Raw genomic sequence first — 23,420 nt, 5'->3', positions numbered from 1 at the left:
CCATCTTCATTGCCCTCCTCTGGACCCATCCCAGCTTGTCTATATCCTTCTTAAAATGTGGTGCCCAAAACTGAACACAATATTCTAGGTGAGGTCTTACCAGAGCAGAGTAAAGCGATACCATCACATCACGTGATCTGGAAACTATACTTCTTTTGATACAGCCCAAAACTGCATTTGCCTTTTTAGCCACCGCATCGCACTGTTGACTCATGTTCAGCGTATTATCCACCAAGACCCCTAGATCCTTTTCGCACGTACTACTGCTAAGACAAGTCTCCCCCATCCTATAACCATGCATTGGATTTTTCCTACCGAAATGCAGAACTTTAAATTTATCCCTGTTAAAATTCATTTTATTGATTTTCGCCCAGTTTTCCAGTCTGCCAAGGTCATCCTGTATCTGTCTTCTACTGTATTTGCAACCCCTCCCAATTTAGTATCATTGGCAAATTTAATAAGCATTCCCTCTATTCCTTCATCCAAATGGTTTATAAAGATGTTGAACAAAACAGGTCTCAGGACAGATCCTTGAGGCAGTCCACTTGTCACTCCTCTCCCAAGAGGACAAGGAACCATTCACAAGCACTCTTTGGGTGCGATCTGTCAACCAGTTACAGATCCACCTAATGGTAACAGGATCCAAACTTCATATACACATTCATGTTTGTTTTGGAGCAGTGTGGGGTTTTGTATCACATGTGTGACAGTTTTGTTCCTCCCAGACACATGTTGGCTCTTGCAATCACAGCACACAGGGAGAGGTGGGTTTGGGGTCCCCCCCACTGATTTTTCATCCTCAAACTGTGCCATGGTGCTGCTGTTGTATGTGTGATACAAAGTACTCATGTTGTTCCCCAGCAAGCATGAGGACTTCGTAATGTATAGATGGAGCTTTAGAGATTGGCAGCTATGAGTGGGAGAGTGAAGGGTTAGATTAAGGAAATGTGAGGAAGTGTCAGTTTTTTGGTTAAGTTTCCCTGTGAAAGTATCTGAGGTGTTACAGTATGGCAGCAGGGTTTGCTGGGCCTGGTGTGGATGGGTTTTTACTAGGGCCCAGTTTCTAGCCCCTCAAACCTTGCTGGGAACCTCTGTGCAAATGGGATAGACAGGAAACTATGACAGTGGAAATATCTCATGGGGTTGTGTTTGGTTCCCAGAAAATTCATTAAAGACATATGGAACAAGGTAAAGTTTTAACACTTAACCCGGAGTTGGTGGGTTGTTAGGCTTTACAGAGTATGTGCCCAAGGAAAACACTCTCTTAGGTGGGTTTATAACGTTTTCAGATGGCACTTCGATTCTGTTCTGTAAAGAATGTAGGGAAATCAATTTTTTTTTTGTTTCAGCTGCAGCTGATTTGCTTGCAAAACAAGGATGAAGTGAAAGGGGGATCCTTCCTATAATGTTTGGGTTCGCTTATGCCTGAATATTAAGATATTGTGAATTTTCATGCGTAGGAACATTAGTAGACTTCTAGGCCCTAGGGTGTAAGATTTTGTGCAGTAAGGTTTTATTTATGCTTAGCGAGATTCATCTTTAATGGATGAAACAATATCACCTATCTGTAATATCTTTTGCAGAACCATCTGAGAAATGATTGTCTTTTTGAAGAACTTCCATGCCCTCGTGCTGACTGTAAACAGAAAATTCTGAGAAAAGACTTGCCCGATCATGTAGAAAAGACCTGTAAATACCGGGAAACAACATGTAAATATTGTAAAAGCCAAGTTCCAATGATTATGATACAGGTGAGTATTGTCCTAAGACCACAACAAAAGAAACAGTAGAAGCTTTTAAAAAAAAAGACATTTAAACCAAATAAAGGCCTTTGGCCCATAAAACTCTTTTTGGGCATCTGAACAATCCCAGTTTTCCGTAAAACCCAATCCTAAATTTTTATTTATTTAAAAGAATTCTAAGCCACTTCTCTGGAGAACCTGAATCAGGTTGCTTAGAAAGTAATACTTTATTTGGTTGAGGCAGTGCTCGTCCAACCATCTCTGTCTCTCCTGCTCACATTCTGTGATACTTACAGTGCTTGTCTCAATTTGCTCTACTCACAGAGACCAACAGAGCATTATTGCAGGAGGCCCTATGAATCTGCCTCGACTAGTTGCCATTTATTTGATTGGACTATAACTTGGTTTTTAAATTTTTATCTTCACTGTGTTTAATTTGTTGTTTCTACTTAAACCCTAATGTTTTATTGTTGCTATGTTGTTGATTTAAATGTTGTGAGCCACCCTGAGTCGGCCTGCAGGGGAGAGCAGAATATAAGCCAAGTAAAAAGAAATTCATAATAAAAACATGAAACACCATAGAAGTTGTACGGTGAAACTAGATTGACAAGCCACTTAATTCACTGGTCAAATACTGTTAAGTGACTGATCAGTTTGACCATATACTGTTTGATCATTGTCACATGTATTCCATAAAGCCAAAAATACCACTGCAGGGGGCAGATTGCCTTTTTTGTTTTGTTGCTATGTCACTTATTAGCAGTCCCTAACCCTGCAGCAATCAGGGTCAAATTTAGCAGTAAAAGAGTGCTCCTCCTATTGGCCACATGCTATAACTTCAGGGGTCTCTAAACAGGAAACATTGGTCTGCTGCCTTAGTCCAGTTGTCTGTAGAAACAGACTTTTCTTTTCAATAGTTGTTGTTACTGCTTTATTTTGTTTTTAATTTTGGGTTAAAAATATCCTTATGATTCACAATAAAAGCCAAAGAGAAGAACCATTTAGTAAATTGTTAATGTCGGAAACATTCCCTGATGTTAAAATTTACATTTTTCAAAAATTGAAGTCTTTGATTCACTGTAATTGTTAATTTTTTTAAGCGCAAGTATCAAACTTGTTAGTGATTAAGGAGTCTTTGCAGTTTTGGTAAATACTTGACCAGTTAATTGATCAGATCTTTTGGGGGGGGGGTCATCCTAAATGGGTCACCGGGGTCAAGGAAATGTGTCATTGTTTTTTAAAAATGCTGCAGAAATTTGTTCGGTTGGGGGGTCTTACTGTTTTTACAAAGCTTTTAAGCAGATGAAAGTGAGTTCTGCTCCTAATTAAAATAAATCAACTTATTGCTTGAAAGCTTGGGTGGGGGGCAGTTTAGCCACAAGATTGTCTGGCCATATTTTAGTACAGTGGCAAATCAGGCAGTTTTTTGTGACTTTCAAAGGAAAAATGAAAGCAAATATTTTCTTTGCCTGTACAGAGTGAGGTTGGGGGGGAGGGAATCAAAGCTATGTAAATATGATCTTTAAAAATCTCCTTTGTTCTGGCTTAGCTCAAGGGTTCATAGTCTCTGCATGCCCTGCAGGGTAGGAAATCCCCTTTGTGGCTCTAGTGGGCTGATTTTCAATTAAAGGAACAGGGAGTTCTTTTTTCTAGAGCAGATCTCTTTCTGATAAAAATATCATTTTGTTAACTTTCTGTTTTTAAACAAGCACCTATACCAGGGGTGGCCAAACTTGCTTAATGTAAGAGCCACATAGAATAAATGTCAAATGTCTGAGAGCCGCAAGACGTGAACATCAGATGTTTGAAGGAAGGAAGGCAAATAGATGGAAGGAGGGAGGGAGAGGTGGAAAGAAAGCAACTAACTTTAATTGCATTCTCCAAACCGCCATCTGGCTTGACTTGGAGAAGTGATTTAAAGAGACAAATGCCTTCTCCAAGATGGCTGATAGGGTGGTGGGGACTTTGAGAGCCATGCAATATGTGTGAAAGAGCCACATGTGGCTCCCGAGCTGAAGTTTGGCCACCCCTGACCTGGTCTTCTGTTGCCAGAAAGTAAAACAACAGGTGTATGAAGAGCAGTTACATGGAGGGTTTTTTTTACCAAGAATAAAATTTATTTAAAGGGAAAGGGTTTTTTTAAACCAAATCCTGAACTTTTGGTACTTTTGGTAGTTGTATTTTTTTTTAAAGTGGTGGTGGGGGGAATCTCTAAGATCTCTGACACCATGGGTGAAATAATCAGTAACTGAGACCCATTGCTAGTCAGTAGATAAACCTGAGCTAGATGGCTCAGTGATCTGATTTGTTATAAGACAATTTCATATGTTCAAAGCTTTAGTCCTAGGCACTGTTGTCCTTAACTCCTTCTGAGTAAGCATGCATATAGTCAGATTGAACTTCACTGAAACTTCTTGACTGGGCTGGGGAAAAACTTAATTTGGCAGCAAATCTGATTTCGATTAAAAACCCTCTCCATTTTGATCTGTTAGCCAGGAGCAAGGGCACAATTGGGGGGCTTTTCATGGAGGCATTGCTCTGTCTTTCTAACTGAGAAGGTAATAGCAGGAAAATGAAGCTGAAAGGCATGCCAGTGCCCACTAACTGCTTTTGAGGCAAAAGCCTCTGTAAAAATCAGTTTTATGCTTTGTAGTATGAAGCCCTTAAAGACACAGAGCAACACATTCCTTTGCCTTAAAAACAGGGCTTTTTTGTAGCAGGAACTTATTTGCATATTAGACCACATTTGCATTTTAGGCCAAGAGCTTAGAGGGCTCTTAGTAGAAGGCTTACTGTAAGCTCCAAGAGGATTGGCTACATCAGGGGTGTGTGGCCTAATATGCAAAGGAGTTCCTGTTACAAAAAAAGCCCTGCTTAGACACTTGCCAGGATGGAAGACATTTTCACCACTACCAACCTGGGACATCCTTTTCTGGATCATTCATGCTTTGAGAGAGGCTGCTGTAAAGGATGTTGTGGGTGTGTGTATCTTCTTTAAGGATTACAACAAGCTTACGGAGTTTTTCCCCCTCTCTCGCAAATTCAGGGTACTTAGATGTATGTCTCCCTTAAAGAATAGGTATGGGCGCAAACCGACTCACAAACTAAAGTGATTACTTTTGGCCAGTTTGTGGTTCACAAAGTGAAATTCGTGGCAGGTCAATCGACATGAACTTTCTGCAGACTTTTGAGCTTTACTGCTGTTTCTTTTGTCTTCTGAAAAAATGAAGACTTTCAGGCATGGGACATAATTTTGGGTCTTTTTCCTCCTAGAAACATGAAGATGCTGACTGCCCTTGTGTTATGGTTACATGTCCTCATAAATGTAGCGTTTCTGCACTTCTGAGAAAAGAGGTAAAAGAGCATATGGTGAAGTCATATGTATTTTAGAATATTCTTCTTAGTAATGTTGTGCAAGAACTTTACCTGAAGCAACTCTGCTGTGTGTTAATTACTGTTACTAAAATCAACTTTGAAGATGTCTTTACATTTCTTGGAAGTTGTATTTCAGACTTCAAAAAAGATCCTGAATTGATTACATCCATTTTCTTTTTTCTTCAGCTTTAGTAAATGCTTAATTTGCAGTGCTTATTGCAGTTATCAGAGAAGAATTCACAGGCACCATGTAATTTTTATTGCAATGTTTAACTGTAGGGTTGCCAACCTCCAGGTGGTGACTTGAGACCTCCTGGAATTACATCTGTAGGTGACAGAGATCAGTTCACCTGGAGAAAATGACCACTTTGGGAGATGGACTCTGTGGCATTATACCCTACTATATATACCCTCCCCAGGCTCCATCCCCAAAATCTCCAGGTATTTCCCAACCCAGAGCTGGCGACCCTATTTAGCTGGCATGGGAAATCAAAAGCTTTACTGTTTCCATGTTGTGCTTCTAATTTTTATCAGGAGATATTTGCAGAGGTGCACTGCAGGGTACTTAGCCCTTTACCTGCCTCCCCCCCACCACCACACACAACATTTGTTCTCATTTTCCACCCAGCCAGATTAGAAACCAGAAGAAACCATGGCTGGAAGCAGAGATGCTAGGATAGAGGACTTCGGGAATAGAATTAGTGGGGGCAAAGGAATTACCTGACCCACCAGTTTTCCACTGCAGTACCTCCCCTCCCATTTTACTATAAACTTAGGTTATCTATTTCATTTATAGAGCCAAGTTTATTGGCATTAATTAGGACTTACTTACATTTATCATTACATGAAACATCATTTTTGGATAAGTTAATCTTGTTCTGTTCTTTTGTATTTAATGTTCTACTTATTTGTCAAGAACAGAACCCAGAAAGATTCTGACTAGGTAGTTTTGTGATGCATAAGCAAGAGTCCTCCAATAACTGAATTTTATCTATTTACAAAGGCGTACTATGCAAAAAAAGTTTGACACTGGTTAATGAAATCAGAATAAAAATACCAAAGCATCCTCAAAAATATAATTGGTAAAAAGGCAAAACAGCAAGACATAAGACATACCGTAACCACTGTTCAGCACAAGATCATCAGTAATACTTTCTAAGCTTAAAAATGAGGATGGTCTTCAAAGGCAGTTCCACACAGTAATATAACCTAGATTTAATCAGAACACAGACGTGGCCAAGTTTTGCTTCTTGAGGAAGGGCTACAACTGAAATTGGGTTAGAGGCAGCACGTGCTACAGAGGAGACCTTGAGTACCCATTTGTAGGCATGGCTCTAATGGCATTTCTAAACTAAGAACATGCTTCTTTAAGGGTTGTGAAAACTTATCTAGAACTGGCCAAAATTCCTTAAATCCTAATCACCTGAATTATCCAGCAGCAGCAGCTCAATTGTAATCTCGACTGAGCATTGCTTTATTGCTTCTCATCCAGTCTATTGCCAACTCTAGGCAGTTGTTCAGAATATGTGTTCTTGCCTAATGTAGGTGACAACCAGGCCTCTGATTCAGCAGGAGCTCACAGGAGCGCAGCTTCTGAACCTTTCTGAGGGTTCCCCCTCCTCCTCCCCATCTTGTCCAATGAATAGTAGGTGCAGCTGCATAACAATCCCTGGATGAGCTCCACCACCTGTTTTTCTACAAAGCGACCCCCCCCCCCCCGTGACATCAGCATTCTACTGATGGAACTTTACCTCAGGCTTCCAGTCAAGATTTTCCAGCAGTTTCATGCAGATATTAAGAATCTGGGGACAAGAGAGAATTGTATGAGACTCTAAAACACAATTGCCATGGAGTCAAAGAGTTATTTCCCAGTATTACCTTCTGGGACCATTCAGCCAGATGGGATCAGCTCCGGTGGTGCTGTTGGTTATTGTGTTCAGGCAGACCAAAAGGTTACCATAGTTATTGATTCTAAAAACTGCCATGAGGTCCAAGAAAATCAACAAGGTTGTACTTCCTCCTTCTATTTCATGTCAATGGTCATCTATCAGAGCAGTGTAAATTTCAGAACAGGTTGGAATCCAGATTCTAAAAGTTCTAAATTTGTTCCATCTAAGAATGACTGATATTTACGGTAAACTTGTGTTAATATGGATTGATACTATATGTTGCACCAAGAAATGTTTTTCAAACTGGGGTACAGGCCCATCTTGGTGATTACAGGGCAAAAAGTGTTTCATGTTAAATGGATAATCTCTATGAAATGTCACATCATAAAGTGTGGGCATAATCCTATGATCATTCCTGGAAGACTGGGTTATGGTGTGGCCTGTTATGCTTGTCTAGAGCCAGAGTGCTATAAGTAATGGTATATAGAAGCAGGGAAAGAACATATCTGGGGAGTAAGCTTGATAGATAAGGGGGGAAATATTGGTCTTTGGTGATGATTGGGATATCTGTTTCTAAGCAGGTGAGGCAAAGTGAGTGATGGGGAGGGATGGTAGCTCAGTGGTAGAGCATCTGCTTGGTAAGCAGAAAGTCCCAGGTTCAATCCCTGGCATCTCCAACTAAAAAGGGTCCAGGCAAGTAGGAGTGAAAATCCTCAGCTTGAGACCCTGGAGAGCTGCTGCCAGTCTGAGTAGACAATACTGACTTTGATGGACTGAGGGTCTGATTCAGTATAAGGCAGCTTCATATGATGTGTGGGTGAGGTGCTTAGTTTAGAAGAGACATCCACAGTTTCATAAAGCTTGACAGCTTTTCACAAAAGCGACAACTAAGCTAAGCTTATAAGAACTTGATTTACATTGAGATGGACAGGTGATTGAAATCAGCATCCCATAAACCCTGGCTTACAGTTGTGCTTGAGGAGACAGATCCTCTACAGGTCTTTCCAGAAGGCTAAGGTCTCTGTTTAACTGTTGAACAGATTCTCCTAAAGGAGAGCATTGAAACACTTTGAGATTTTTTTAAAAGTAACTTTCACACCTTACTGCAGGGGTGGCCAACGGTAGCTCTTCAGATGGTTTTTTTTTTTTTTTGCCTACAACTCCCATCAGCCCCAGCCAGCATGGCCAATGGCTGGGGCTGATGGAAGTTGCAGGCAAAAAACATCTGGAGAGCTACCATTGGCCACCCCTGCCTTACTGAGTTTGTTTTTAGTGGTTTCCACTCACTACTGCCCTCCCCCTTCCTCAAGTTCTCTGGTGTAAGAATTGTAGAGTGTTTGAAAAGGGCTTGCTGGGGATCTTCTCTTATTTGTGCTCAAGTGTAGAAGTGAGGTTTGGAGGTGTGAGTCTTGTGTCCATGGTCAGAACATAATCCTGTACTTTCTGAATGCCTTCAAACCACAGCACAGATGAGAACTCTAGGGGAAAGGCTGTGTGTTTGCAGCTGTGCATTGTGCTTGCCACAGGACCTGGTGAGCTTGTGGATTTCTGGAGGCCTGTCCAAAACACTTGGAGCAAAGCCACCCTTCTTGCTAGGATGATTTGTTTAATTGCTTATCTATTATAGTGAATTTGGGCCTTGGAAAACAAATTCAGATCAACTGCGTTCTCCCTAGTACAGTTTTTCTCCTCAGGGCTGACTTCATATCACTTAGGAAAGTGCTTATTTCTTGAAAAAAAGTTGGCATAACTATTCTGTTTCTCTTGCTCTTTTGGAAGACATTTCTGTGTATATGAGAAAGAGAGGCTATTTTTTTTTTGGCCGTCTATAGTTTCCAGTGCATTCAGGTTTCTGAGTGATAGATGAGAGAGTTCAAAACTGGTGCCATAGAGTTTACACTAGTAGAACAGAAATTCACTAGTCTCCCCCTTCTCTACCATTTTTGCCAGTTCCTGACTCCCATTGTGGATCCCCGCTTTGACCCTGTGCTCTTCTTTTGGGTCACTTGTACCCCCTGGTAGAATTATGGGGGACTTCAGCAGGAGGTAATAAAGACCCACAAGCACTTGCTGTGGTACTTCAGATCCAGTCCTATTTCAGTGCTGTACAATGTATCTGTACATACAGTGCTACCTACTAGACACCATAAGCAAAACAAATAGCATGCAGCATAATTTTCTTGGTCCTGCAGGTTTCCCCATCATTTTTGTAAATGGCGGGGGAGGAACCCTGAAACCAGGCCTCGGATTCAGCAGGAGCTCACAGGAGTACAGCTCCTGAACCTTTCTGAGAGTTCTACCTCCTCCTTCCCACCTTGTCCATTGAATAGTAGATGCAGCTGCGTAACAGTCCCTGGATAAGCTCCACCACCTATTTTTCTACAAAATGACCCCTGCCTGAAACTATTTGTCACCTGTAGAAGATTGTGAAAGCCACATGAGAGCAATCTGTTCTTTCAGGTGTTCATACATGTCCTGAAAGACCCTAAAACATACTATGGATTATGTTAAAATGGTCATGATTTTCTTTATTTACTACTCGCCCCCTTTCTTCCTCATTCCTGTTTTGCTCTTAGTTGTTGTCCTGTAACCCAAAGCTAGCTGAGTTCCCAGAGTGGTGTATATGCTGAATGTTCCCAGAATTTTTTGTTTACTTACGTGACCCTTACTTCTATGTGCTGCTTCTGTAAATATGAGACTTGCTATAATTTTATTACAAATTATATGTTTGTTTCATTCAATATTTGTTCTACGTTGTTCTGTCCTGTTCTTTATTCTTATCACTGAAATTCTGCATGACACATATGGGGGGATATATATGTCCCTAATTAAAAAGTTCTAAGGGGCAGATGCACAGTAATACAGTGGAACTACTATTCGGGATGGCCAGTTGATGGATAATTTATAATTAATTTGCCTTTTGGGAAACAAGCCATTTATGAGAAATCAAAAGCACATACAAAATATTGAGGTCCCTTGGATCGAATTGAAACATTCTTTAGAGGTTCCACTGTAAATGTGTCGCTTTGTATATTCTACCAGAACATTTGTGTGGTATGTGTGTGTGTGTGTTTTTTTCCTCAAGTACAACTGGAGGTAATATGAACACGTTTTTAAAAACCAAAGGAAGACAACAGATCGCACACAATACAGATTTGTATTGCGTGCCCTATATATATATATATATATTTGAAACTTTATTGTGCATACATTTGCCGTCAAAAAAACAAACTCACATTTTTTTCCTGTTACAGTTGAATGCACATTTGTCAGAATGTATTAATGCCCCAAGTACCTGTAGTTTTAAGCGTTATGGCTGCACTTTTCAGGTCAGTATATATTGATTATATACTTGATGAAAGTCTACAATAAGAAAGCTTAATATTTTGGTACCTCTCTGGATGAATGCCTCTTGTTATCTGTTAAAAGAAATGCATCCAGTTGCTTGAGTGATTTAAATCTACGCATCGGATGTGTTTTGCCTACCTTAAAATGTGTAACAAGCACATGTGCAAGAAGAATGATGTGTTGCGATTTCAGTATCTTTCTCCTACATAACGAATTCAGTGGATTTTGAAAAGGAGAGGCACTGAAGGTTTATTACACCTCCCGACCCCTCGAGAAAGTAGTTCAAGATCACATTTATGGAACAGGTTTTTTCCCCATAATGAACATTTTCAAATCATACTGCTTGTGTACAATAAAATCTATGGTAGGCATGGCCTCCTAGCTGTTGGTTTTTAAATAACCTTTTAAAGCTCTCAGAATCATGTTGGGGGTAGAAGAATCAGAAGGACCAAGTTCTCATAGGATCCCACCAAACTTTAGAGGGCATCATCCAAGACTTTGGTCATGATCCCCAAGCCATCTGAAGTAGATGTCACCTGCACTCGCCTAAGCAGCTTCTGCACTCATTTTGCTGGAGTATACACAGAGACTTCCTGTATGTTGTGGTTGTGCTCAAGGAGATGAAATATACCAGCTTCAACTGGGCCATATAGATTAATTGTCTGTAATTCCTGGAAAGTGAAAACGAAGCCCAGGAGAATGAGCACAGCAGAAAATAGCATACACCTTTTCTCTCGGTTTTCTTATGTGAAATACCACCTTTTCTCACATTGCTTGTCTAAAATGGCTGTCATAATCTAGCAGGAAGTTTATGTTGGGAGTGAATTTGTGTGATCAGTAGATTGCACCAACGGAACAACTGTACATTGTTTGTTCCTTTCCAACAGCCAAGACAATGCCATTGAAAATGCATCTGATGTTCAGCTTGTGGTTTGCCACTTATGTTGGCTTCAATTCGTAATCTGTGCAAAGATGAGCCTTTTAATTCTCCCTCTTTCAGTAATTTTTGTGAGATTTTTTTTTTTGAGGGAGGCTCTGTTACGGATCTCCAAGTCCCTTGCAGAACTTCAGTACCCACTGTTCATGGCTGGGGTTAGAGAAAGGCATGTTGGTTAAACTTAGTTGCATTTATCAAGATGCCATATATTGGTTTGGGCCATTGATCCATCTAGCTCAGCAGCCTTTGCTCTCTAGGGTCTCAGGCAGGGAAAAGTGAGCATGCAAAACGTGTTCTCTTCCACTGAGCCATAAGTATTTTCAGTGAAGAGAAGCAGCAGGAGAAACAACCTACTTTCCTCTGGGGAGCTGTGGATATGATTCTGAAAACTTGTTTAACGATGAACAAAAAGCATTCAACATTTTGTACACAAACACAATTGCTCTCACTCTTAGAAATAGTTTGTCTTGTAGCTCTGCTTGCTTTTGTCTCATCGCTGTTCATTATTTATGTATCTGTATGTGTGTGTGTGTGTATGTCTATCTATCTGTGGATTTAATCTGAAAACTTTAATCAGAACATATCTATTGAAGCTCATTAGAACATTTTGCAATTTAGGTTGAAAATTTACTTTTTAAAAATAAATACTCTGAAAGTAGTGTGAATGAAATGAGTTATAGTGTGGTCTTTGTCTTCCATACATATTGCTTATGTTTTGTGTGTAACCGTGCAGCTGTTATATTGATGTGTATAGTTAGTGCTAGGATGGGAAACATTAAAATGTTAAGCAAAAGTGGTTTGCGAACTTTCTAGAATGGAAAAAAAATCTGCTCTCTGTTTAAAGCAATGGTGCATTTGTTTAAGGGTGATTATTTCAATTCAAAAAATTTTTGTTGTTGTTCTCCAGTGGTTCTGGATGGGGCAGTCTTCACAAGTGGATACTTGCGCGGACCAATGTTCCCTATAAGCTGTAGAGTCTTGTGAGCTACTTTGTGAGCTACTGGCATTAAAGTTGTGAGCTACTGCATAAATTCTTGTGCTCTGGGGTCATCCTTCCTGAACTGACAAAAAACATGTGAGTTGGAGGCTTAAAATCTGTGAGCTAGCTCACTCTAACTCAACTTAGAGGGAACGCTGGTGAGGTCTGCCCCATCCCTGGACCACCAAGAAAGGAAGATTCATGGTAAGTGAGACAAATCTTCCATTTTCTGTTCATGGGTGTTTGTGGAAATCACATGTATATAAATATCATGTAGATAGTTTCAGACCATAGACATGTCGGTCTGCATCAGAAGATCTAGATTTGAGTCCAGTAGCACCTTTGAGACAAAAAAAAAAAGATTTTCAGTGTATGACCTTTTAAGAGTCATAGCTTCCTTTGTCAGATACCTGGAAAAGGAAGCATGACTCTTGAAAGCTTATACTAACAAAATCTTGTTGGATTTTTGATGAGGTACTAGATTCAAATCTAGCTAAGTGTTGTCCCCTAGAAGTTTTAAGGTACAATCCACCAAGTCCTGCTTCTGTGGAATTAGTTCTCTAGGTCAAACAGGAAAGGATTTTAGAAGAGGTTGCTAGAAACAGCAGAACATGACTACTGTCCTCTTGAGAGGGATGAATGGTTCCATTCTCTCATTCATTCCTTTTTTCCACAGAACAATGACTGAATGCAGTAGGGAAAACAAGTGAATTCAGCATGGTACCTTGAAATATAATTACTTGCAAATATATGATGGATGCTATCAGTTTTTTCTCTCAATTTTTAATAAATTTTGCTTCTTCTGAAGCTGGTTTGCAAACAGCTAGTTGCCTATAAAGAGCAAAATGGTCTCCAGACAAAACATTCTTCCTCTCTCCTCTTTTACAGTGAACTCATAATCTCTGCAGCTCCCTTTTAATTTTAAGGAACAATTAGCTATACAAGGTTAGATGGCAACCAAGAAAAGCACCAACATTTTTAAACACACAAGCTGTGCAAGTAGTTGGGTGGGTTTTTTTAAAAAATCCTTTCCAACCTCCGAACCTGTTCTGAGGATGTAAAACAGTCCTGCATCTGCTATCTTGGCAATGTTGGGTCCGAGACCTTTTTCAAAAACTCCCCGATCCTGAGTTGCAGGAGATCAAAACAATCCAGCTGCAACAGAGAAGAGCAGGGTTGGGAATGGGGTGGGAAGAACAGCTAGGGTGAAGTTGACCTAAGATATAGTTAAAGGAGGAGGGCTAGATGAAGTATTAGTTCTCTCTCAAAAAAATTATGAAATACACTGACAAAGCAGAATTTTTTCAAATGTGTCCAGTACATGGGTTTAAAGTTCAGTATTCCAGGCCTGTGAAAAACACAAGATTTTGTTACAGAGCAGTGTCTGGTGGATTGAGCTTCTGGTTAAACAAATTATTTCATAACACAATTGGATGTATTTTTAACATGTGTCCGTGTACAGTAGTTGCTTCCCAAAGAAATGTAGCACAAATTTTCGCCACAACCCATCCTACTGGAAAGTTCGCTGGGCGTATTTTTTTTAAAATACTTTAAAAAGAATCCTTATAAGAATATGTCAGAAAATGGATAAGCTGCTTAAATTGACGTTATCATTTTATGGGGTGTGTGGGGTGATGATGTGGGGTGGTATATTTATGGAGACTTGATGAAGAAATGAAATTGGCTAATATATATACATTCTTTGTCACAGGGAACAAATCAGCAAGTTAAAGCACATGAATCCACCTCTGCAGTGCAGCATGTAGACTTATTGAAAGAGTGGAGTAATTGTCTAGAAAATAAGGTACCTCTCCTACTCACCTTATCTTTCATTACTTTATATTTTATTAATCTAGGAGGGTTACAACTCTGGGAAATTATTCGTGTACTACCCATTTAGTTTTCAAAACCAATGGAACAATTTGATTTACTTAGATAACAGCATTTTTATATTGGATTGGGTTCCATAGATCTCCCGCTGATGCACCTCTTACACAAGAGAAAGGCTTCTCGGGCGGAGGGGAAGCTCTTCAGTTAGCAGCTTATATCCTTAGGATCCAACCCACTGTCTTCCTGCCAATCATTTCCAAACAATTTACAATATAAAATAATGGCTTTCAGTTGAATGTGTTTCATGTGCTTCCTTCCACTGCATCTCATAATTAGCTCAGTTCTACCAGACCTTTTGCCCTGCCCCTTGAGAAAATGTTAGCTTTGGTATATTATTTTTTAATTTAAATGTAGCCTTGGAAAAGGCTTTTATTCATTGATTGTCTTCCTGTATAACCTTGGCATATATAATTGCCCAATGAAGATTTTCCTCCCTTTCTCATAATGAGAAGCAAGTATGAAAAATTCTGCATGATTAGAAGCTGCATTGATAACTGGATTTTTTTTTTTAAAAAACCACCACGATTCGTGATCTTGGAAGAGCAAATGGACTTCATGTAATCAATGGTCCTATTTTTTTCTTGTTTTAGTTTTTCAAGATAGATTTTGTCTATCTTTGGCAGTGCAATTTTTAGAGGGTGAGGTGCTATGTCTTTTGGACCTGATGGAAGCTGATTTTACGAAGCATAAGAAAACATACATAGATATACCATATGTGAAGAATTGTATGTATAGAAGATAAAGTTTTGTGAGCCCCAAATAGCATAGTGCTGTAGCAAACTGGCTGATGTATTTTAAACAACACTGAAAACACTATAAGAACATAAGAAGAGTTCTGCGGGATCAGACCAGTGGTCCAGCATCCTATCACACACAGTGGCCAACCAGTTTCGCTGAATGGCCAACAACAGGGCATAGATTCTGAGGCCTTCCCCTGATGTTGCCTCCTGGCTTGGGGATTCAGAGGCTTAGCACACTCAGTCACCATGTCTACTAGCCATTGATAGATTAACTAACGGTACAATCCAGAGGGGGGGGGGCGGAAAGTCTTTTGGGAGCAGATGAGCCACTACATGGGCGCAGGAAGGGTTTGCACCGACGTACAACCGGCACCGCCACAGTGGAAGGGAGTTACGTGGGCGGGGAGCCGCCGGAGCACCGCTCCACCCGAGGGCAGTAGCGCCTGAGGGCTGCGTCCGAGCGTGGGCAGAAGTGAGGCGGAGCGTGGTGTTCAGGTGGAGGAGGGGGTGGAGTTGGGGGCGCAGCCAGGCTTAGGCAGCTTCCTGAGCAGTTTGGCCCAGGACACGCCCCCCCCCCCCTGAGAGGCACAACATTACGCTGGCAAAAATAGTGGCATGTCCCATAGGCACTCGTTGAAACCAAAAACAACGGTCGCCTCCGCTGCTGCGGAAGCTCGCAAACCCCTTAGGGAGCGGCGTGATTGCTCGTCAATCCCCTCACGCCTTGGGCTGACGAGCCCCCTGCCCAGCACCCAATCGCGGTCTCCCCCCTCCTAGAAATACTTCCACTCCGGCCTTGCACAACTCAGTTGTTAGGGAGAGGAGCGTGTGGGGGGAAGTTCTGCCAGTGAGCTCCCAGCCATACAGACTTAGAGTGAGGGACAGGCAGGCATGTTGGTGACGGGTTTTGCGCTGCGTGGTTGCTTTGACAGTATCTTTGACTTGCGAAGGAGAGAGAGGTCTCTCCCCTGGGGCTAACTGCTCTTGTTTCCAGGTCTCCACAGGTTCCGGAGTCCTGGAGGCTCTGCATGCAAGGACTGTCGCCCATGGCTGAGTAAGTTCTACTGTCTCCCCCTCAGGCTCCTTCTCCCCTCGCTCTCGACCGCTTGGTGTGCGAGCATCTCTGGCACTTGAACCAGGCAGGGGGCATTTGCTGACCCCGCTCCCCTGTGCTGCCACCTGCTCCCTTCCTTTGGTCTGCCCTCCGCCGTGTTCCCAACCCCTGGCAGGGCACGGGGTGTGTGTGTGTGGCAGCTGCCCCCTTGCGGGGAGGTGGGTCAAAGACTGTCCCTTTAAGAGAGCGCCCAGCTGAAACGCAGCCTTCTCTTCCAGTCGCTACCCCTGCAGGTGCTCTTGATCTCTATCTCTGTTTTGCAGGTGGGACTCCAATACAGAGGCTTCCATGTGTGTCGCTCCACCGCCCCCCCACTCCCTCAGCTGCTTCTGCCCGCCGCTCTGAATGGAGCCCCGCCCATGGCGAGACTGCCCAGTGCGCGCCAGGGAGACTGTTGCACTCTGTTCCAGAAAAATAAAGTCTGAGCTGTGCCCTCTGTTGTCTCTCCTGCTTGGCATCTGCTGCACGTTCCCTGGGCAACACCCCCCCTCTGTCAGTGGCTTCTCTGAGGGAATGCCTGGGAGGGTGGGCAGTCTTGGTTTTTTGGGGGAGGAACGGTCTATGAGCCGCCACGCTGCCCCCTGTGTGGCTGGACAGGGGAGGGGAGTGCCGCCCCTCAGCCTGCCCGGGCTGACAGCCTATCTGACCCCACAGGGCTGTTGTGCACAGGGCACTAAGTGGGGGGGGGGCTGATGAATTGGACTCAAGAGTTCTGTGGCTGATGCATTCACACTCTTGAGTTCTGCGGCCCCCAGGGGAGGTGTTCCGTGCACATGGCAGGGGGCATCAGGGCAACACGGGGTCTCTGGGTGGGGGGATGTCTGCTGCTGGGCTGCTCACTCCCAGACACACATTCCAAACGCTGTCTATGACAGTGAACTGCACTTGGTACTTCCTGCTTGTCTGCCTGCCATTGGCAGAGTCTCTGACAGCGGGTGGGTGTGAGGGGATTGATGGCTTCTCCGTAGTCCCGTGCGGGCCTGTCTCGCCCACACCCCCACCTTGCCACCGAGCCAGGCTTCTTGTGCGCACATGCCCAGCCTCACTTCTGTTCTCTCCCCGTGTTGGTGGGACGTCTCTCCTTTGCCTTTGATGGTCTGCCCATCATTGGCTCCGTTCTCTGTTTGGGGGCGGGTTGGGGATGGCTATCAGCCTCTCTGGGGCCGCCTCTCCCCATCCCTGACTGTCATGAGCCACGGCGCATGTGCCAGGACCGGCCAATGGGGGAAGTGGGCTGGCCCTCCCCTCTGGCTGCCTCCGCCTCCCTTGCATGTCTACACCAGCAGCGCGGCAGCTACGCCACAGTCGGCCGCCACTTATGTCTGGATTGGGCTGTTATCCTCCATGACTCTATCTAATCTCTTATAAAAGCTGTTTATGCCTGTGGCCATTGCTACATCCCCTGGCAGCAGATTCCACATTTTAATAATTATCTATGTAGAGTAGTATTTCCTTTTGTCCATCCTGAACAAATGGATACCCTCAACTTCTAGTATTTTGGGGGAGGGAAAAGAATTTCTCTTTGTCAGTTCTCTCCACCTCTATCATGTACCCATTAGTGGTCTCTTTTTAAACTGAAGAGTTTAGAAACCCTTAGTTGTCTCTTTTCTAAACTGAAGAGTCCCAGACTCTTCTGTCTTTCCTCACAGGGAAGGTGCTCCAACCCCTAGTCATCTTAGTTGCCTTCATCTGTATTTTTTCCAGTTCTGCAGTGTCCTTTTTGAGATACAATGACCAGAACTGCCACAGGAGGTGGTGGCGGCTACAAGCATAGACAGCTTCAAGATGGGGTTAGATAAATAATAATAAAATTTTATTTATATCCCTAGGCAGGCTCAGGGCAGCTAACAACATATGCATACAATAATTATACAAAACTTTTAAAATCAGCATTAAAATGTGGAGCAGAGGTCCATCAGTGGCTATTAGCCACAGTGTGTGTATATATGTGTGTGTGTGTGTGTTTACAATTGTGACACAGTGTTGGACTGGATGGGCCATTGGCCTGATCCAACATGGCTTCTTTTATGTTCTTATGTTCTTAGAACTGTAAACAGTATTCCAAATGAGGCCACACCATAGATCTGTACAGAGGCATTACAGTATTGGCTGTTTTATTCTCAATCGCCTTCCTAATGGCCCCAAAGACATCTCGCTATCCTTGACTAGAGCCAGGGCCTTTTTGGTCCTGGCCCCAACCTGATGGAACTCTTTGTTGAGTACTATCAGACCCTGCGAGATCTTTTGCAATTTCAGAGGGGGCCTATAAGGCTGTGATGTTCTGCCAGACTTGGCTGAGAACAGAGATGGTCACCATCTAAGCTGGTCACCATCCTCTTCTGCTCTTCACATTCGTCTTGCCCTCTTCTCTCCTGCCTGCAAAGTGGCTGTCTGTCTGCAGCTGTATAATAGGATTTCGCCACCTGATTTTAGACTGTAAATAACTGGTTTTGTTTATTTGCACTTGATATTTTGTGTGTGTTTGTACATTGCCCAGAGCCCTGCTAGAGCAAGGATGAGTGATTCATAAATCCAATAATAAAATAAATAAAATAATCCCTAACATGGAGTTTGCCTTTTTTACTACTGCAGCACACTGGGTTGACACTTCCATTGAACTGTCCAATAAACCCAAAGATCATTCCCCCTCTTAATTTTCAGCAAGTTCAGACCCCATTAACCTATAAGTTGGAGTTTGGCCACTGTGCGACACAAGAGTGTTGGACTGGATGGGCCATTGGCCTGACCAACATGGCTTCTCTTATGTTCTTAAATTGGGAATTTTCATCCCAGCGTGCATCACCTTACACTTGCCAGCACTGAATTTCATTTGCCGCATTGTTGCCCACTTACCCAGAGTATTTATGGAAACATTTATACCCCTCCTCTCTATGTTCACAGTGGCTAACAAAGCTGTGGTGATTTTTAAGTTATTGTGATTTATAAGAATATATTCTGTTGGATTAGAATATATTCTTATAAATCACAATAACTTAAAAATCACCACAGCTTCTCCTTATTCAAGGATGATAAAAATACAGTTACATTAGAGAAACAACAAAATGAAAGGTCAATCTTGTGTTGCCTCCTGTAAGAGAGCAAAAACCCCCCAGATCTGTTCCTGAGAACTGGAACTACAACCGAAAAATGGAAGTAACTGAAGAGGTTTAGGCCTCTGAAGCAGAGGGCATGAAAGAGAAACTGTTCTGAGGATCTAAGAGATGATCTTTCCAATTGTGAAAGCTCATGAAGGACTTTCTAAGTGAGAAGCAGCATCTAGAATTAAGATTGCTTTGAACTGAGTACTACTTGCCTTTCTGATCTCTTCCAGCTATCACAAATGAACTGCCTTAATGAAAATCCAAGAATATTGTCAGTTTCTAGGATTAGCAGTTGTGCATTGTGTGTTTTGCAAAGGGATGATAAAAATATCTCTGATCAAAATCTACTTAAACTAATAATCCTATAAAATAGTAGAAATCTCCATTGGTTGGTTGCTTATAAACTGATTTAATGGTGGTTCCCTCTCTCCAAGGAAATCTGGAAACTGTAGTTCTTTGAGCACAACAGGGTGTCTTAGTACACTTAATAAACTACAAAATTATTTGGAGATAGGGTTAAGGTCTAGGAAACAGATGCAGAAAGAATACATTTGTAATACGGCTTTAAAAAGGTAAAGGTAATCCCCTGTGCAAGCACCAGTCGTTTCCGACTCTGGGGTGTCGTTGCTTTCATAACGTTTTCACGGCAGACTTTTTTTTTATGGGGTGGTTTGCCATTGCCTTCCCCAGTCATCTACACTTTCCCCCCAGCAAGCTGGGTACTCATTTTACCAACCTCGGAAGGATGGAAGGCTGAGTCAACCCAAGCTGGCTACCTGAACCAGCTTCCACTGGAATCAAACTCAGGCCATGAGCAGAGGGCTCCAACTGCTGTACTGCAGCTTTACCACTCTGCGCCACGGGGCTATTATGGCTTTACCTTGATGCAAAAATAGCTCGTATCATAGTGGGCCAGAGTTAAGAGAAGCCATGTTGGATCAGGCCAATGGCCCATCAAGTCCAACACTCTGTGTCACACAGTGGCCAAAACCCCCAGGTGGCTATCAGGAGGTCCACCAGTGGGGGCAGGACACTAGAAGTCCTCCCACTGTGCCCCCCCCAAGCACCAAGAATACAGAGCATCACTGCCCCAGACAGTTTCAACAGTAAGCTGTGGTTAATAGCCACTGATGGACCTCTGCTCTATATGTTTATCCAATCCCCTCTTGAAGCTATCTATAAGAGGTAGGCCAATACTGAATTTTTCTTACCACCCTAAGCAGGGGTTACATGTGATGGCTAATATGGGCATGCTCCAGAACTTCTAGTGATACTTTAGAAGATTTTGGCATGCACACTCAAATTATTTTGTAAAGAAACCATGCTAAGAAGCAGAGAGAGTTCAGCTTTGATGCAGTATTTTTCATATATGGCAAATGTTTCTTGAGAGTTGCCTGTTCTGCCTAACTCTGGCCCTAAGGCAAGAGTTTGAATAGGCTTGTTCCAGCTTTGGTGTCTTGTGGAAATGTGGGAACCCCATTTTTCTAGTGTTTCTGAGCCTTTAAAACAGCACTACTAATTCCATTGGCTTTCATCAACTATAGCTACATTACTTGGGGGTGGGGGGAATGAGACTGGCATGAAGACAACGTAAGGATTTGACATTCTCATCCAATGGTCTAAAATTGAATTCTTAAAGTATTTTGAGGCAGGGTCCCTTCTTTTTTTCTGTATTGACTGCCACTGGTGCTTCTTGGCAGTATTATTTCCTCTATGTGAAACATCCTCTCCTGCTGTTATCTTCATTGTCTTACTGATGAATGGTTGATTGTAAAGCGTGCATTTTGCTTGGGTCAAGAGGACAGGGTTCCAGATGCGATGCATCTAAGGAACAAAAGCGTTGATGAACGGAGTAAAAGATCCTTGCAGTGAATAAAATGTGCTAGTTAGTAGTTCTTCATGCTTCAGTCTCGTAGGTGCACAAAGAACAAAAACTTCTTATTTGCCTTAAAGGATATTTCCAATACATTTCCCTTCCTCTTTCATATTGTTTCTGGAGTGCGCTGCTTTAATCTATCACAATTATTACTGGCTGTTTTTTGCTTCCTTCCTCTGCTGCAGTCACACTCAACTACTGTACTTTGTGGCAGCTTTAGCCATGACTTGGTGTGCTTTTTAGACCCAAACGAAATCTGGTGGCTTTTAAATCTTTCTCTGTCTTGTATAATAAGGCTTTCCACTTGCCCAGGGGTGTCGAACTCATTGGTTATGAGGGCCGGATCTGACATAAATGATACCTTGTTGGGCTGAGCCATGTCAGGCCGGGCTGTATGTGTACCTATTTGAAATTAGGTAGCAGAGATATAAACTTTATAAAGGACACAGACAAACACAAAGATTTTTTTTTAAAAAAATTAAAAATAAAACATGCTTAAAGTATTAGCACTCATTGATCTTAAAGTTGCTTTTTTTGTATCTCTCCCATGGGATCCAGGGAACTGGGCAAAGGAAGCTCTGGCTCCTTCCTTCCCCAGGGGGCCGGGAGGGGGAGGAGCCTCAACCAATAGAAGGAAGAGAGGCTTGGCTCAGTAGCTCTGCTGTGCAATTGAGAGAGCCTAACAAAGCAAGCTGTCCCTCCCCTTTTCCTCCCCAAGGGAGGAGCCTCAGCCAATGGAGAAAAAAGAGACTTTGCTCTGTAGCTCCTGTGCGATTGAGCAAGCCTTGCAAAGCAAGCTGTGATGCAGAAGGAAGCAGATGACAGCCAGTTGCTCAGGGGGCTGATAGGAGCTCTCCAGGGGCCTGCTTTGGCTCCCGGGCCGCATGTTTGACACCCCTGCACTAGCCTGTTTAATACAGATGTCTTGGATGAACAGCATGGGTTGATGCTGAACAACAGGGTGTTTCCATACTCATATCTGAAATTCGGTAGGATCCTCTTTTGTAAGGAATTGAATAAAGCGCAATGTGTTTAGAAGCAAGATTTGTTTTACAAATTGGGTGCCTTTTCCCATTGAATTCTAAGGAGAAGAGAGGAGAAAGCCATTAATGTTTCCACTTCAAAGAAGGGCAGGGCAAATACTCTACACAGAAGGAAGAAGCACTTTTTATGGGATCTCTCTCCATTGCTTGCGAGAGACGGTACATACCTTTTGGGGGGTTTTCTGGTGAAGTTTGGCAGGAGTAATTGTAGAATTTTTTCCAGGTGGCCACACTCCAGAATGAAAGTTTGGAAAAGAACAAGAGTATACAAACTTTACATAATCAAATTTGTACCTTTGAAATAGAAATTGAGAGACAAAAGGAAATGCTACGGAGTAATGAATCTAAGATACATCACTTACAGGTAAGACCTTAAGACTCTTCCCTGTTGCTAGAGTGTTCCAGCTTTGACATTTTATTTGCATATTTAGGTGTGTTGATTTGTTTAAAACGGGGTCCCCAATGCGGTGCCCGTGGGCGCCTTTGCACCTGCAGGCACAGTTCCTGGCAGCCACCTGAAAGTGGGTGGGACCAGGTAGGGCTTTTGCCCCATAAAATTTCTGATTTGCCATTGGAGATTTGACTGGCTGTGCAGATTTTTTTAAAAAACGTTGCTTTGGCAGGAGCTCTTTACTGTGTTACTGAAGGTAAGCCGAGGCAGCCATTTTGTGGCTGCCTCCACCCACAACACTGTGCCCCAATCCCAAAGGTGTCCACAGCCTCTGACAGGTTGGGGACCCCAGTTTGCAAATACATCTGTGGCACATATCAGTGGATACATCCCCTTTCTTCTTTGTGGTAGTGGGTTCTGTGCCTGTGCGGGGACATGCTTCACATTAATTGGGGGGTGGGGGGGTGGAGGTCATCATATTTGGTTCAAATGTTAAGCTCAACTATGGTTTAATTAAACTAACTACAGTTAGTGTGATTCTGCCGATGCAAGTCGCTCCACTAAGTATGGTTGAGTAAGGGTATGACACCAGGGTATGACGCCACAGTTGCTCTTAATTATGATTTTCACGTGACAAATGAACATGGACATCTTGGCCTCATCCTGTCTTTTCCCCCTATGCCATCCTCGTTGCAGTACAGTCAGGATTTCTGCTGGGTCTCTACAGACCAGGTAGGGGAAACAACAAAGGCAATGAAACCTGTGTGGGTCAAGGCAAACCAGTTGAATGGTCAACTTCCAGCCAAATTCTACTTTCATAATCTAACCAGAGTTAAAATGATCTATACTTTTATATTACATCTGAACCAAGCCAATGCAAATGTTTTGAGCTTGTCACCTGAAAAATTGCTTTTCAGTTAAAAAGCAAAAAGTCTAGGGAAGGGCTGTGTAATGTATGGAGGTTTGGGGGATTATAGGCAGGCTTTTGACTTGTG

At 42.6% G+C, this 23,420-nt stretch overlaps 1 protein-coding gene across 1 annotated transcript in view; it reads left to right on the top strand.

Moving 5' to 3' along the window:
- Positions 1-23,420, top strand: part of TRAF3 (TNF receptor associated factor 3) — a 138,955-nt gene that overhangs the window by 101,544 nt on the left and 13,991 nt on the right. The window contains exons 7-12 of the mRNA XM_060262026.1: positions 1,584-1,751; positions 5,016-5,096; positions 10,261-10,335; positions 13,982-14,074; positions 22,258-22,398; positions 23,122-23,157. Coding sequence (XP_060118009.1) covers positions 1,584-1,751; positions 5,016-5,096; positions 10,261-10,335; positions 13,982-14,074; positions 22,258-22,398; positions 23,122-23,157 — 594 coding nt within the window. The remainder of the gene's footprint in view (positions 1-1,583; positions 1,752-5,015; positions 5,097-10,260; positions 10,336-13,981; positions 14,075-22,257; positions 22,399-23,121; positions 23,158-23,420) is intronic.

Source organism: Heteronotia binoei, chromosome 21, assembly GCF_032191835.1.
Source record: "Heteronotia binoei isolate CCM8104 ecotype False Entrance Well chromosome 21, APGP_CSIRO_Hbin_v1, whole genome shotgun sequence".
In the NCBI taxonomy this organism is placed as follows: domain Eukaryota; kingdom Metazoa; phylum Chordata; class Lepidosauria; order Squamata; family Gekkonidae; genus Heteronotia; species Heteronotia binoei.
Note: the sequence above shows the minus strand (reverse complement) of the source record. Positions and strands in the feature narration are given on the sequence as shown.